This window comes from Malurus melanocephalus, unplaced genomic scaffold (genome assembly GCF_030028575.1).
Source record: "Malurus melanocephalus ecotype Western Australia unplaced genomic scaffold, MMel_1.1 scaffold_46, whole genome shotgun sequence".
Classification (NCBI taxonomy): Eukaryota; Metazoa; Chordata; class Aves; order Passeriformes; family Maluridae; genus Malurus; species Malurus melanocephalus.
In genome coordinates this window covers 1,118,969-1,135,294 of record NW_026623278.1, presented here as the reverse complement: position 1 = coordinate 1,135,294, position 16,326 = coordinate 1,118,969, and the positions used below count along the sequence as shown (strand labels likewise).

The 16,326-nt window shown below is 40.6% G+C and overlaps 1 protein-coding gene across 2 annotated transcripts in view; it reads left to right on the top strand.

Moving 5' to 3' along the window:
- Positions 1-16,326, top strand: part of NOL4 (nucleolar protein 4) — a 189,167-nt gene that overhangs the window by 23,402 nt on the left and 149,439 nt on the right. For both annotated transcript variants that reach the window (XM_057364997.1, XM_057364998.1), the window contains exon 2: positions 10,714-10,863. In XM_057364997.1, coding sequence (XP_057220980.1) covers positions 10,714-10,863 — 150 coding nt within the window. The remainder of the gene's footprint in view (positions 1-10,713; positions 10,864-16,326) is intronic.

The window sequence follows — 16,326 nt, the reverse complement described above, 5'->3', positions numbered from 1 at the left end:
CTTTGCTCATGTTTGTAGGTCATTAGGGCTGGTACACCACTGCTGCTGTTGGGATGCAGGTGGAAGTCAGTGACCCTGCATTCTACTTGTGCTTAAATGACCGCTGAGTCCCCAGTGGCCTCTGTCCCTGGTCAGGTAACATTACCTGTGCAATTACAGAGAGCCCCTTCATTCCATGCTCATTTGCCCTTGCAGAAATCTAGAGGGATCTCCATTAGAGGCTGTTAATTTGTACTCTAGGAATGTTTAGTCTGGGGAGCACCTCTTTGCTCCCTGTAACAAGCAGCTTTTTTTCCAGTGTGGGAAGTGTGTTGGTAATGTGATCAGAGAACAAGGCCACTCATGGAACATGGGTGCCCTGGAGATTCCTGTCTCCTTTGGCACTGGAACTGGGGACAGTTGTCATTTATGCTGCACTTGGCCTTGCAGGTGAGGCTGCTGAGCCAGTGCTTGGCCTGTATCAGCACCAAAGCTTTGTATAGGTTGTACAGAGCCACTGATGTTTTCTATACCATAAGGTGCCTGTACAGCACCAGTGCAGCTTAAAATACAATCCACAGTGTCTTCACTGATGATGCTAATGAGGTTACCAATTAATGGCACCTAATGGGCTGTTGTAGCAGTGGTTTTGGTGMTGGAGACAGCTGTCCTCTGGGAGCTGTGCTGAGACCATGAACTCATTTTGTATAAGCGAGTGAACAGCTGTTGCAGAAACATCGATGGGAGAGATTAGGTCACACGTTTCATCTCCCTGCCACCCCAAGACTGTTCCTTGCCATAGGCAGCAGGTGAAAGGAGGAAGCAATTTTAAGGGACAAAATCCCTTGCTGGAGTTGTACCCAGAGACTTAGACACAAAAACACTATATCCCAACAGCACTATTCTGATTCATCCTCTTTCCCTGGCTTTTTGAAATATTTTACCAATTAGCTAGGATTTTGAAGCATTTTTTTTATTTAGATGTTTTGTCACTGAGCAGTGTTGATCTGTGGTGTGCTATCCTCTTGGCACTTGGTTGCAGTATGTTACACTTGGCACTTGCATTTCATAATATATATTAAAAAGCTCCCTCTGCCAACACCTTTACATCAGAGGCTTATGAGTATTGGGAAAATAATTTTAAAATAGATATATTTAATATRTTTAATTTCACAGGCAGCACTTTGGGGTAATGAGTTATTAGTTAAGCTTCACTTTGGTGTTAGGTTACTTTTGGTGTRCAGTAGTTGCATTTCATCAGTCTGAAAAAAGGTGGCATTATAGATCTACATTGCRTTCCCCTAGTGCTTGAATACCTGTGAAGTACAGCACACTTTAAATTATAATTGARCAATTTTTCATTTTTGGAGCGTGGCAGGAATGTTAAGGGTTAAMATTTAATTAGTAGCTTGCCCATTTTTTTTTTTGCTGAGCTGATGACAATAGCAGATTTTATAATTTAGGAAAAAAMCCCACACATACTAGAGCAGGCTCACACTAGGATTCACACCTATTCATTTTAAAATCCCCTACAATMAAAAATATTTGAGGAGAATTAGTTGGTTTATCCTTGTACCCTTATTCACCAAAAGAAAATCTTTTCATGCTTAGCAGAGATACAAAGAACTGCCTAAAGTAAAACTAAGTTTTGTTACTAATTGGTACTAAATTTTGGAAACAAAGTTTCATAGAAATTACTGTACAGTGTGCTGAGCTGTTGGAGTGGAGAGCTGCAGTCCCTTCCCTTTGAAACGCTCACCAGGAGTAGCTGACCCTTCCAGATTAGCTGTGAGATTGAAAAGGCAGTTCCYCTGCCAAGCATTTAGCTTGGCATTGCAGTCTTCTCTGTAAAAGTCCTGGAGTAGCTGTTTACAGCTTGGCAGATATWATTATCAGAAAAAAAATGTATGAAGAGTAGAAAGACATGAAAAAGGCAATGTCATTCCAGTATTTGTACACTTAAAGGATACTTGTGCTTCAGTGAGTTGTTCTTTCAGTTTTTTTACTTAGTCTGATCAGATGTGTTTACAGTTTTTTTAACAGCTAAAGAAATCTGTACACAGAAAAATTATCTTCAGCCTCAGAACATCTTTGAAATTTTTTTAGTGCCTTAGGAGAAATTTTATAGTTATCTTAATACTTACCTCTATGTTCAGTTTTAYTTTCAATAAAAGAATAACATATTAATTTAATGGGATGAATTTTCATGCACTTTCATCTTGTTTTGTGGTAGAACTGAAATGATGACAGWTTTTTAGGCTTAAAAACTGCAATTTCTTAGAATTCACACAATTACAGAAAATTCTGGTAGAAGGTCCTGATACCTAGATGAATCCTTTAATGAGTCATGAAGAAGGAATACACACATTAAAACTTCGGTAATGAATCTGTACTTTAAAAAGCTTCAGTTAGATTTGTCTCTTCCCTGTTCACTTACCCTTGATGTCCAAGCTAGGTTTATTAGCTCTCATCTGCTTATCAAACAGTTTGAAGAGGGCAAGTGAAGTGTGYTGGATGTTTCCAGAACTATCATGAATATTTTTGAAAAACATAGGCTTCAAAGTTAAAACTTAATTCTTTCTAATAGAGTACTAACTCATTAAAAAAGAGATGGTATCCTCCAGGGAACAAGAAATAATACAATCTGGTTATCAAAAAGGGAATAGTTACTGCTTCTCTTTAAAAAGATAAACTTCAGAAAAAACTCTTCTGAAATTTCCTAAGATCAGAAATTATTTTTGAGAAAGTTTTTCAGAATTAAGAATTCATTGGTAAATTATAGTTAAGTATCCATGTTATTAAAAAAATGTAATTCAAGAAATGGCTTTWAAAAAAAGCCAATTTTATTATTGTTATTATAAATTGACCATAATTTTTCAGCTTTGAAGTGTATACTACCATTTCCCTGCAGGTATTATATGTGCTCTTCCTCTTTCACTGTCCAATTCTAGCTTTGGCTTGTTTGGAATTGTCCCAAACATTTCACTCAGTGAAATGAGTACATTTAAGTGTGTAGTGCCTGTTTACTTTTTCCTGTACTAAACACACCAACTCAACAAACTTTTGAGGACAGGATAGAGCATTAATTTGCTTTCTCTGTCAAAAAGGAAAGGAGAAAGACCAGCTGAAATCAGACTGCACATAATGATGGAAGCATCATCTGTGGTTTGAACAGGCTAAGTAGGCAGGAATTTGCTAGGGAGGGAGGCACGTAGAAGGAATAATGTGGCAAATATGGTCTCTCTTTCAGAATAAGTGTTTGTTCAGCTTCTTTCTGGTCTCCTGAGAGACACCAGGGCCATGAGTGTCACTGAGCTAGATAGTTAAGTATCTTTCTCATCAGTTTAGGTAATGTTTATCACACTACGTGTGTGTGTGAAAAATCCTATCTTGTTGTCTTATCAAGGAAGCTATGGGTGCATTTGTGCTSGCATTTTAGTTTGGAAAATGAGTATGTCTTTGGAACAAAGCTCCTGACCATACTTGCTGGGCTTTGTTTCACAGTGCAATATTTCTTCAGTGTASAAACACATCCCTTTCAGTGAAAGAAAACTGGCATTTGATAGGCATTTACCCACATGGTTGAGACCAGAAGTGTGTGCCCATTGCAGGGGTCCAGGTTAGAGGTAGCCAGAAATACTTAACGGTGTGGCATCAGCTCCTTGGTATCAAGTGCTTTGCTCCACAGATGTRCTGCTCCTGTGGTGCCCTGCTTGCTGATGGAGATACAGTTTGTGGTGTTTGGTTAGCCTGCAGCTACAGACTTCACAAATAGTGAAGTATGACCCAGCTTGTRTCCTGCTTTTGTTCAGAAGGGTTGTGTAAATGTTTAAACACCTAAGGAAAAAATAATCAGGTCTTAGTGTGTGGAGGGAAAAAAGTATACAGACCTCAGTTAAGAAGCAACTCTTAACTTTGAAGAGTAAACTGCAGCCAGGACTCTGCTTGTCCCATATTCCTCCCCAGGATCTCCTGCCTGTCCTTCAAGGCTCTGAGTGCAGGCATCATTTTGAAATTACCTCTCTTTTCCCATGTCCATGCTTGTTTTTGATAGGAGGCACAGGAGTCAGTACATGAGTTCCATGTTTCATATMTAATCTCTTCTGCACTCTCACTGGTGATGTTATATCTGCCTTTCACAGAATCACAGAATGGGTCAGGTTGGGAGGGATCACAGAAGCCATTTGGTCTAACCTGTCTGCTCAGATKGGTCATCCTGGAGCCCATGGTGCAGGGCTGTATCCAGTCAGTTCTTGAATATGTCCAGTAAGGGAGACTGCACAACCTCTCTGGGCAACCTGTTCCAGTGCATGGTCGCTGCACAGTAAAGAAATTCTTCCTCATAATCAGCTGGAACTTCCTGTGCATCAGCTTCTCCCTGTTGCCATCCATGCACACTTCTGAAGAAAGATGAGAAAGAGAAGTTTTTGCCCTTCTTTAACATGGAAATAGCATTAAATATTTATCTCAGAGACCACTGAGATATTATCCTGTTAATGCCAAAGGAACCTCTGAAGATACATTTGAAAATTACCTTGTATATCATGAAATAATCTCCGGGCCTATTTTGCTATGATTCAAGGAAAGAAAGGTGACAGACCTTCCTTTTAGGGTTTGGCAAGTTGAGTTTCACAACCCATTTTCTCTACTTACTAGAGCGTAATTTATTAGAGCTACTGAGCCACACCAAATGATGGCCTTACCTGAAGACTCAATAGCCCTTTTGGGTGGGATGTTTTAGACATCCAGAATATGTCATATGGCACCCAGAATTCACCCCTCACTGTTTATGGACAGGTTTGGCTTTGGTGCTTTTCCACCATCTGGACCAGTTCAAGAGATAAAGGAGAAAGGGACTTCTGCTTATTATTGATTTTGTCTCTCATACTTTTTATTGGTTGTCTTGAACTCACCTGTCAAGCCAGTAAGAAGACTTTTTCTCACCTRCAGCTTTCATAGTTCACCATAACTCTGTGACTGTTGTTTAGTTTTAGTCTCTCATCTCAAAGGGCAAATTAATTTGCCATTTTACTGCACTTTATTCTCTTTATTTTCATAATCTATGTCTAGAATTAGTTTGACTTATTGCTGCCATGCCCTAGCTTATTTATTTAGTCCTTGTAAGGTATATTTATCTAAAGGGAGAATTTGTCAGCTGGAAATGGTTCTGGTGTGTACCTATTTTAATAGAACTCTGATTTTTCCTGTCTCCATCTGCTGGTAAAAAAAGAAATTTGCTGTTCCAACGTGATATAATGTGGAACAGAAACTGCAAATTTCAAATAACAAATATCCCTTTTGCTATTATAGACACTTTCCATTTGGAACTGGATAGAAATGATCAGTTTATTTATTTTAGATTGCTTAATAATAACTACCAAATACTTATAACTTTTGTTCTTTTGTGGATTTTCACTGTGCTGACAGGAATGAGTCAGATATTTGAATGGATGCACTATTAACCTGTGAGTTCAAATAGATGGGCTGATTAAAATAATTTATTCATTTCTATGGGAGTAAGAGACATTCTAAAATGGTCATCCCTATTTTTAAATGCTAATATTTTTTACAGTTATCAAACAAGCAGRTAAAGGAAATACTGTACAATGGGATTTTCTATCTGTTCATTTGTTTTGACTTATTTCTGCAGACAGATATGTAGGGCTCATACATCAACTACCATTGCTTCCTCCCAACACTTTCAACACAAAATTTTCCTATCTTGAAYGCAGAGGGAGTAAAACATCTACATACAATCACATCAGGAGCTCATTATGCATGAACTAACAACACATAGGGCTATGTGCAAAACTTTTTGTTCATGCAGGGTAGGCGTTTCAGTCAGCAAGAGACTTTGCKTCTCATCAAGGGGAAACTCAAAATGTGATATGAGTCAGCAAAGGTGTGGGGATATAAATGAGCTTTAACTCTGCTGTTGTCTGAATTGGTTATATGAGAAAAATGTTACACATCGTATTTCTGCACTCAAAGCAGTCTTTGAATTGCATGTGATTTATATTATGTAATGAAATATTTAGGTGCATTACTGTTTGCATCTACTCCTAATGTTTTGTAGGTGCTCCTGGCTTTGATGCTTTTACAACAGAGGTTTTTATAGACCTGAACGTTTTCCATAAAACTACCAACCAAGACTTTCCTTTTATTTTCTATTTCTGTCTATCATGTCTTTATAGGAATATTTTTCAAACACTGTCAAGATACTGATAGTTACTTTCATTCATAAAGCAAGAGAGTGTTTTATGGGACCTATTTCCTCCTAGAAATGTCAACAGAAGATGGGGCAGCTATTCTCAAGCAAGGAATTACAGGCACTTTTGTTTCAGTGGCATTAATTTTAAAGGCTTGTATTAAATTTTTTTCTCCTCTGCAAAGTAACTATAAAAATGACAACCTTTCATTTAATAGATATTTTTGCTGCCTTAAGAGTTTTATCTATTCACTTTACTGGCGAACTTTCCTCCTTTGTGTACTCCAACAAGCCCTGTAGATTCAACCTCRGATGCCTGAGACAGATGCCTGTCTCCCAAAGCATCCTGGTTCAAAGAGATCCTTAGCACTTCCTGAGAGCTGCACAACTCTGTAAAATTCACTTCTGTTCAGAAATTTTGTTTTGTGTAGATACCTAAAAACGAACAAGCAAACAGCTTTAATCTCAGAGTACAAATGGATTTTGTAGTGCTGAAAATGAAAAGAAACCTCTCTTTATTTGTATCYTATGAACATACGAAGATCTCTGGATATACATAAAACCAAGGGTAAACACAAAAAGCTATAATGCAAAGAGTAAAATGAAGCAGCATCTCACTGATACAGACTGAAGCCATTCCAACAGCTATAGGGATTAATGCAGTTTGTCAGTGTCTGTCACACAGTTGGCCAGAGAGGTGTATCTGAGACAACTGGTGTAGGACAGGGCATAGCACACTSTACTGATGGCTGAAGGGAGAGGAGTGAAACAGCCTAAAAGATTTAAAASTCTGAGTCCAATGCTTGAAGTGAAAAATTCAGTGAGGCTTCCATTCCTGAGTAATTTTTGAAAGTGAGGCTTGGACTCTTTCCATGCTGAATAAAAGTCCTAAAAATACCTCAGTGATTTATAAATATTCTCCTTGCGATTCCAGAGTTGTTAGTGCCCAAGTCACTTTGAAAGTGGCATTTAAGCTTCCTAGAGTTATCAAGAAGAAACTCAATTAATATCTAGTCTACATAAGACAGGATTTACTCATACTATCCCTGACAGATATTTGCCTAACCTGGTCTCAAAATTCTCCTGTGACATACATCCCCCAGGCTCCCCAGGCAAACTGTTACTGTACTTGACTATCCACATCAATAGTAAGTTTTTCCAAATGTCTGATGTAAATCTCCTGTGCTGTGGTTTAAGTCTATTACTTGTCCTGTCCCTTGTGGACATTTCATAGCCTTTCAGTCATGGGAATAGCATTATGAGGCATTCTYTCATTCAGATATTTTTTTAGCCTTAGTTGACGCTAAAAAAAATGTCCCCTTAGGCACTGTGAAAATTTTTACCCAAAGCCAGCTTATAAAGCAGAGCTGCTTTGCTAATGCCTTTATAAAATAGAAGTTTCAGGATAAAAGTGTAGTGTAATGGCATATGGCAGGAAAACCTGATACAACTGCATCCACTTCAGAGACTTCATGGTTTAAATGGAGATTTGAGGTTTTATCATTTGCCCAGCTTTTTACCTATTGGGATGTCAGTATGGAATATCAAAAGTGTCAGTAACTAGCTACCTTATTCAAATTATTCATCTRGTGTAATGCTTCTGCAGCTGAGGCTTACATCTCTGCACAGCATTGTGTGTTGCTGGATGAACTGAACAGTTCACTCACAGCAATTTGGCACCTTATGCAGCACTGCAGGTACTTTGAATCAAGGTCTATCTTATTGTCTTAGACAGCACCAAGCAGGATGAAGCCAACTCAGTCATGGCCAGGCTCCACCAGACAAAGTTATAGATGTAGATATTAAATAATATCCCCATTTTCCCCTAAAGAAGTTTTTACTCCATTTAAACCGTTTTGTAGATATTAAATAATAGCCCCATTTTCCCCTGAAGAAGTTTTTACTCCATTTAAACTGTTTCTTTCCTACCCTTTTTGACTGACAAGGCTTGGAAAGTTTGTATTCATTTTCTAGCACTTCAATTAGGAGTCATGAYGGCTTGTGCAAACTTTATTTTTGTGTATTTTTAGGAGTAGTATCYATGCTTATTCTTTTAGCTGGCTGCATGGAGAAATGCTTTTTCAAGAGCACCCCGTATCATTCATACCTGCCAGTCCTTGGGTAGCTATGTCTGGGGAGGGAGGCAGGAGGACCATTAGAGAGAACACTGCACACTGGCCACCAAAAGCAGCAAAATGAGTTTCATTTTCGAGTTTCTTCTTTGAATGTATTTGCAATGTTTGCATGTGTCAGCTCTGCTGAGGTGGCATCTCAGGTTTTAAATTAATATTGYTGTAAAGCATTTCTCTTTAATTAAAAAAGAGAGCTCCCTCGCAGGAAATTTCATAAAACAAAACTCATTAGTAATAAACAGATTAAATCTTTGTCAGTTAATCAACACTATAAACTTCTGAGTATTYGGAGAGCAGTGTGAGATAACACTGTCGTCATAATAAAAGTGTTTGAAATCATCAGGGATCCCACTGTGCTGTTTGGGTGGTGAGAAAATAATGATTGAAGATGGGCCCCCCTACAGTGCTCACATGTGAATTCCCCTAAAGATTAAAGCTGCAAAGATCTGAATTTGATGTAGGCCCTGTCTCTAAAGCTACATTTTTTTTAAAAATATTAGGCAATGGTGGTGGGTAGTACCAAGCAAATTCTTAATGATGMGTAAACCAAAATCTGCCACAATGCCACGAAGTTTTTGAGGTGGTGGTCAGTGACTGATCAGTGGCTGGGAGCTTTGCACCTTTCTCAGAGCAACTGTTACCAGCTGATCTGAGACTTTAACCTGTGATGGAGACTGCCCTGCAAATTCCTTATCTTCTTGCACYTCAATCCTCAGCACAGTCATTTCCATTAGAAATGCTACAACATAGTCCTCTCATCACACATGTGCTGGGGTTCTGCCCAGGTGCAGCTGTCTCCTGGGGATAAAGAACATGATGGAAAAGATGATGTAGCTTTGGGCAGGGACCTCTCTGAAGAATGCTGGGCATAGTGGAGCAGGACAGGGTGTAACCTGTCTGGCTGGTCGTGTACCGACACCTCTTAACCCACTATCACTTGGAATACTGCACTTTTAGAAGGTTACACTCTAAAGGCATTGACATTTTCTCCATTGCTAYTAGGAATGTGTCAGAGCTCTTCTGTGTCACCCTGGGGGGTTCTTTGAACCTGTTGGGATTATTTGGGTTCTTTCTTTAAAACATATGAAAAATCTAAGTGGGCTGGAATAAAAATAGGGGAAGTGAGAAAAATGAATCATGTTTGTCCACATACAGCAAACTTACTGTAGTGGGTTAGCAAAAAGTTTTGAGCATGGAGCAAGTGGGAGTCATACRTAATTATTACCTTTTAATTTCTCATCTTTTGTCTTTATTTGGTCACTGCAGTCTGCATGTGTTTTGTCATGGAAGTGTCCATGTAAAWCAGTTTTGTTGTGGCATGACTTACATGAGCAGTAATGGTAGTATAAATTATGTTAAGTTTGGAACACCCTTATTGCTTAAAATACACAGTGAATGTTAGGTTATACTGCTGCCTCCAAAGAYCTAAATTTGAACACAGTGTTGGAGGACAAGTGAATTGGCCATTCTTATTCTTCATATACTGATGCTGTATTACAAGATGCRTCCTGCTTGGTAGGTGTCTGTTCTGGAAAAGCAGGAGTCCAAGTTCCTGTCCCTTCATTAGAACTGAGTTAATAGGCAGCTGTAAAACAATCAAAACCTCATGTGGATGTTTCTGTTAAAAAGGGAGGAAGTGAACTGCACTGATTAATTTTGGAGACATTGGGGACTGTTTCTGTTTAGAAGTCTTTAGCTACCWTGACACTATCACTTTTGAAAATCAGATGCTAGGTGTTCTCACTTTTCTGTCACTTTTTCCAGCTGGACATCTGTGTGCAAAAATATCCCTTTACATCCCTTTCTTTTCCTCCTATTGTGGTATGTCTTCATGTAGTATGTCATGAGGCAATTTTTGCCGGGGTAAATTATTTGTAGCAACTTCCTTTGTATTCATTACCATCAACCCTTTAAATTAAACCTTCTATTAAATACCTTTGTGAAATGCTAGGCACAGATTTACTGGGAAGGGAATGAGAGAATAAAAGAGCTGTTGCATCCTTACTAACAACCAYATAATGCATTTTTGTGCCATGTGTTTGGGACTGCTTCTGCCTTTGAATCTTGTTTGTGCATTTGGAGAAAGAAGCACTGATACTTTTTGTTTTCTTTATTTTTTAATACTGGCGTGGAAGATCACTTGCTATCAAGAGGCCAGATGCCCTGGTTTGGCAGAATGGACTACTTGCAAGAGTCTGTGTGATCCTTCTGATCACATATTTTTCCCATAATACTGTGTCTATCATTTGMAGGGTGGGTCATCTTCAGACATTAATTAGAAGGGTCTTTAACTCCCTTCTAAAAAAGGACAATGTGTCTCATGATTATCATAGTTTATCTATTCATCTTGCCTCCCTTACTTTTTCTGTTCCCTCTTTTTTTTTTTTTTTTCAGGATGGAGTAGGTGTAGATGAGAAGCTGTCTTTACGGCGGGTGGCCGTTGTAGAAGATTTCTTTGACATTATCTATTCCATGCATGTGGAAACTGGGCCTAATGGAGAACAAATCAGAAAACATGCTGGACAGAAGAGAACATATAAAGCAGTAAGTAAAAAAAAAAACAAAAAAAAACCAACTAAATGAACACAAGTCTCTAAAAATGTGAGTTATTTGGGCTCAGTGACATGGCATGAGATTTGTGGGGTTTTTTTTCCAACTGGATTAGTACCGCAACCCTCACTCTCAAATTGATTTTAGAGGTCTTTCAGTAATGCATGAAAACATACAGTTTGGAAATCCCATTTGCTGTGTAATAAGAACCACATCCATTGACTCCAACAGAGATTCTCTCATTGGTACAAGAAGWGAATTTGCTATTTCTGTAAYARTTTCATAATTTTTCTAATAGCTCTGTATTAGTTAATTGCYATTAAATGAATGAAGTGTTAAAGAAGACTTAGAAAGTATTGTCACAACTTGGCTAAATGAGTTGCTGTGTTTCAGCATATAAATGATGGTGCCTTATAGTTTATTGCTGCAGACTAAGTAATACTTAATGRCTTAATGGTATGAAAACTTGTAAATGTCCCAAATTCAAAGGGCTGGAAAGCTATTAGGTACAATAAGGAAAGTGCTGAGGGAGTACCTCCCATACCTGCATAACCTGGCTGAGAGAAAGTATTTCTAAAATTTTAATTGCATCAGTACAGTCTTAAAACAGCTATAAATAGCTTTTGTGATTAGTGACACAAATATGACACTTTATTATCTTATGGAGAACTAATGAAACATTTGCTGCACTTTCCCAAGGTGCTTGAAATACATGGTCTTGCCTGGATTTATGTGACTTAATTGTGTTGGTTTGAAAGACAGGTGTCTACTAAGGAAGGYRGGGACCTCCCTTGGAATGGAGAATATGAGCCCCTTCCCTCCAAATTATTATAACTTTGAAATTAAGGGGCTTTCAGGCAAGGATATGGGAAAAGGAATAACAGTTCTTTGCTATTATGTATAACAAGGCAAACAAAGAGCAAYAATGGCAGCAACAACAAACMAAAMCAGAAACCCAGTGCCAGCCTGCTCCGGGCTGTCCCATGCCCTCCCCAGCGGTGCAGTTACRGTCACAGCCGGCAGGGGCGCTGGTGGCTCCTGCCAGGCAGGGTGGGTGCGATGATTCCTCCGCGCCTGCAGGGGCCACTGTGGCGTGAGCTCAGTTCTTCTCACCTCGTGATGGTTGGAGCTGCCAACGGGAAAAGGATGGAAGAGGAGCCTTCTCTACAGCTTCACAGGGGCAGCTGATCCCTGTCCCCCTCCAGGTGCCAAAATAGGCTGCAGCAGGGGTTTCTGGAGCAGTGTCAGGGGACGGCAAGGGATGGCTCACCTTGGGAGTGACAATCAAAAGGTARCAGAGACTCCAGGGGCAGGCCCAAAGTGGCAATGGCTGATTCCTGGATCCGGGCTGCACACATTGGGCAGCCCCCACGTCAGGGAACGGCGTGCTCCTCGGTCTCAGTGCGTTCTTGGGTCTCGGCGGGCCGGGCACTGGCTCTGGACTCCCAAGAAGCAGGGAAAGCAAGCCAGGAAGCTCCAGTCACTGTGCAGAAGGGAAAAGGGAGGAAAACAATGGTCAGAGCACCAAGCAGCTATGGTATYGCTTGTGAGAGTGATTGCAGTGGCTCCCTGGATTTGGCCCACCCAAATCCTCCACAAGAGGGAGACAACTGCCCCTGATCCCCTGCCCGCCCTCCCAACTCTCGCAGGAAGTCTCGGGCTGGCTGTCACTTATCACGATATCCCTGGAGCTGGAGATGGAGACAGTGACCATCYTGGACACAAAACACAAACCAAWAAAACCGAAGATGGGATGGGATGAAAAGACATCCCCAAGACACTCAGCTTGCCATGTGCAGGGCTCTCTCAGTGCCAGGCACACGCGGAGGTTGATCCTGACCCAGCTGCCCAGCTGTTTCCAGTTGCTGAAGCACCAGGGGCTCCCCCAGGGTGGCAGGGCAGGGGTGCCCATCATACACCCTTCACACATTGGTCAGAATGCAGGGCATCCAAGGCACCTCTCCCCCTTGTCCCAGTGGGATGAGGCTAACACGGAGCTGTGGACAGGGCCCTGTTGGAGGTTAGGATTTTTCCTTTTGTTTTAGGGAMATTTGTCCCATCTGTTGCTAAGAGACAATAATGACTGGTACTTAGGAAAAGACAAWAGAACTAGCTGAGCTCCATGGGATGGGGAGTCCAGCTGGCTATCTTCTTATCTGGAGGGTTTCTCTTGGCGATATTGCTAGATTTGGCCTAGAGAAAGGGGGCTGGGTGCAGCTCCTAGCTTTCTTRCTCWRTCCRCTTCAGGAGGACAGTCAAGCCTGGGTAGGGGGAGCATTTACTCTGCCTCCAGAGCCCAGCATTCTGTTTGTGTCCTGCCATGGGTGAGCTTTTGCTCATAGAGCAGCCRTTGCACTGGGACATTATTAACACCCTGCCCCAGCAAACAAAGGACCCTTCACCATCTGCTCGGGTGCCTCAGGGAAACCCCGGGATCCCTGAGATCCCTTCCCCTCCAAGGGAGCTTCTCTCGGTTGTGCTCAGGAGCCAGGAGGGCATTGCCCAGCCCCCGCTGTTTCCCTGCCACTGCTCCGAGGTGTCTTTGCCACACTCACTGTCACTCACACCTGCTGCCCTTCCGGGACGCCCCGCGGTTCCAGCTGCAGCTGCCGAATTTCTGATACATCTCATCCACCACTCTGGGACTTTGCTCAGCCCTGCCTTCCCAGCGTGCTACTCCCAGGTTCCTGCTACCACTCCTTTTGTTGTCCAAAGGGGGACCAGCATCAGCTTCCCCTGTGAGTTCGTAAAGGAAGCCCTTTTTCCATCCATTCCTGCCGCCTGCACCCTCCATTGCTGTGTGAGAGGGAGCAAGATGAGCGGACCCCGCGCCACAGCGCCCCCTGCCGGTGCGGAGGAATCACCGCCCCCGCCCTGCCCGGCCAGAGCCACCAACACCCCCTGCCGGCTGTGACCGGAACTGCAGCACAGGGGAGGCGAGGGACAGCCCGGAGCGGGCCGGCACTGCGCTTCTGCTGTTGTTGGTTGTTGTTACCATTGTTGATGTTTGTTTGCCTTGTTATACATATTAATAAAGAGCTGTTATTCTTTTTATTGTGTCTTTGCCTGAAAGCCCTTTAATTTCAAAGTTACAAAAATTTGGAGGGAAGGAGGCTCRTATTCTCCATTSCARTGGAGGCTCCTGGTTTCATTGGCAGACACCTGTCTTTYRAACTGAGACAGGCCSTGAGGTGACCTRTCACCCTGAACACAGTCCTTCTTGAAAACCTGCGGTTACATGAGCTGTTTTTTCATCAGAGGTCACCAAAGCAGGGGGAAACTCCAGGTTTCTGATTCAATTTTGGCTGTAAGAAATATCAGGTTTTCCATTACTTTTTTTCAYCCATGTAACACTCTTTTCTCCGTACCTGTGATTCCCTTCACAGATATTTTATTTATAGGTTATTTCAGATGGTTTGTTGTGGGATAAGCTCTTGGCAAAATTTCTTATAATTTGTTCCCAGAGGTATTGACCTTAAGATAGACATATAAAGACATCTTTCATCTGGGTGTGCTTTTGTAAGGCTTGGAGTGTTATTTCAGGGTGAACAAACGCAAASTCTCTAAATTAATTTTCATCTGGCACCTCAGCCATTTTGATACTTTGTCTTCTCTTTCAGAAAGCATTGGAAAAGTGATATTTTCCGTTGACCTTTCTCTTTCTATTTGGTTTTACTTCAGTAAGCTGTTCAAAGGTATAGGTCACAARCATCATAGAATAATATACAGCTATAAGGAATGCTGCCAACTATAAATACAATACTTCTAAGTCATCATCCCACAAATGTGTGCCAAGTATAATATTTGCTACTGTAAGAATCCCATGATTGCAGGTCAGATAAGAAATTTGTTTGTTGTGAGTAGCATGAAAGGCAACTAGTGTATCGTTGGTGAGAAAATCTATTTGTGCAAATTCAGTAGCCCACACAGTAGTTTCATCTATTGTCAATTTTTCTTGCAATTGAAGTCTGTTGCATCATTACGGATGCCCAAATGTAGTTTTGTGTCAGTCTGCAATATTTGTGCATTCATTTCATTGAATATTAACTTATCAAGGGCATTGGGTCATATTTCCTAGTGACAGGATTCACATATATAATTTTGAAAGACTTCCATAGATTAAAAAAATGGAAAAAAGACTCCAGAAGAAACTAATTTCAATTCTTGCTCTTATTCTGACATAAGAATTAGGTTAAGTAATCAGGCATCAAACTCTATCAGACCATCCAGGGAAATGCATGCTTCTTTACCAGACTTGTCCATGAARATGCCTTTACTGAAAATTAAGAGTTGTAGTGTCAGTCTGTTCCAGGAAGCCACGCAGTATCTACTTCCTCTGTGGCACTGTAAGGAGGAAAAAGGTAGTATCTCGGATAACCATCTCCCAAAACATTATGCTCTAAAAGCTTTATAAATCAAACTGAAGTACTTTGGCAGGGTTTCATTTCATTAAGTGAATCTGGAACATGATTAATTTAGTCTTGTTTCTTTATTCACATGTCAGAAGTGAATCATCCCTGAGATCTCCGCATGTATTTATCATGGATAAGTATTCACCAAATAGTTCTAGTGAAAAACTTTTGTAGGAGAGGTGGTTCACAAACTGTATGCTACAACTGCTATTTGTAATTCACAACCCCTGGCATGACATGATCAGATTGCTTCTGTTCTCTGACTGGATAACCAAAACCTTGTAGCATAGAAATTATGGGAAGAAAATACCACTATTTTGGTCAAAATTCCCGACCTTCTGAAGTTCATAAACACTGTCATGGATTTTCAGTAACTAAGTATTTCCAAAAAATTAATGGCGCAGCCCTTGAGGATTGCAACATATTGATTTTAAGTAATTCATTTGCTTAGCTATGAGTCTCATTTTCAATAGTGAACCTTTTCCACTCAAAGTTTTGAATACTGCTCAAACATGATTGATAAAGTAATGCAATTGTCAAAGATGACTTAATTAACTACTGTCCGCATTTACATAGAGTAAGAAATTTGGTATAACTAGAGTATTTTATTTTTCAGAGTCCCCCTGGGTGCTGGAGTGCTAAAATACATCAGAATATCTCTCCAAAAGTGTTTTCAGAATACTTTACAAACTGAGCTAGAGAATCTGCACTGCCTTGTTTATGTTAACTGCGTGGAAGTGAATGATATTTTTACAACTGATTGATTTGTGTGGGACTTCCTACGGCGGTGCTATGCAGGAAGATAAATAGGATGTGGTACTTGAAACCTCTTAAAGAGCAGAGTACTGCAAGAGAGTCTTTCTATTTTAATTGGGGCAGCAATGTACCAAGCTCARACTTTAGGATTTTTGGCACAAACCCTATAGATAAATTAGGAGATCATCTGTCCTTCAATGTTTAAGTTTAGATTAAGATCCCATTCTCTTCTCTGCACACTTAAAGATCAGAAGGGAATTGTACAAACTCTGTGTATATGATGTGGGAG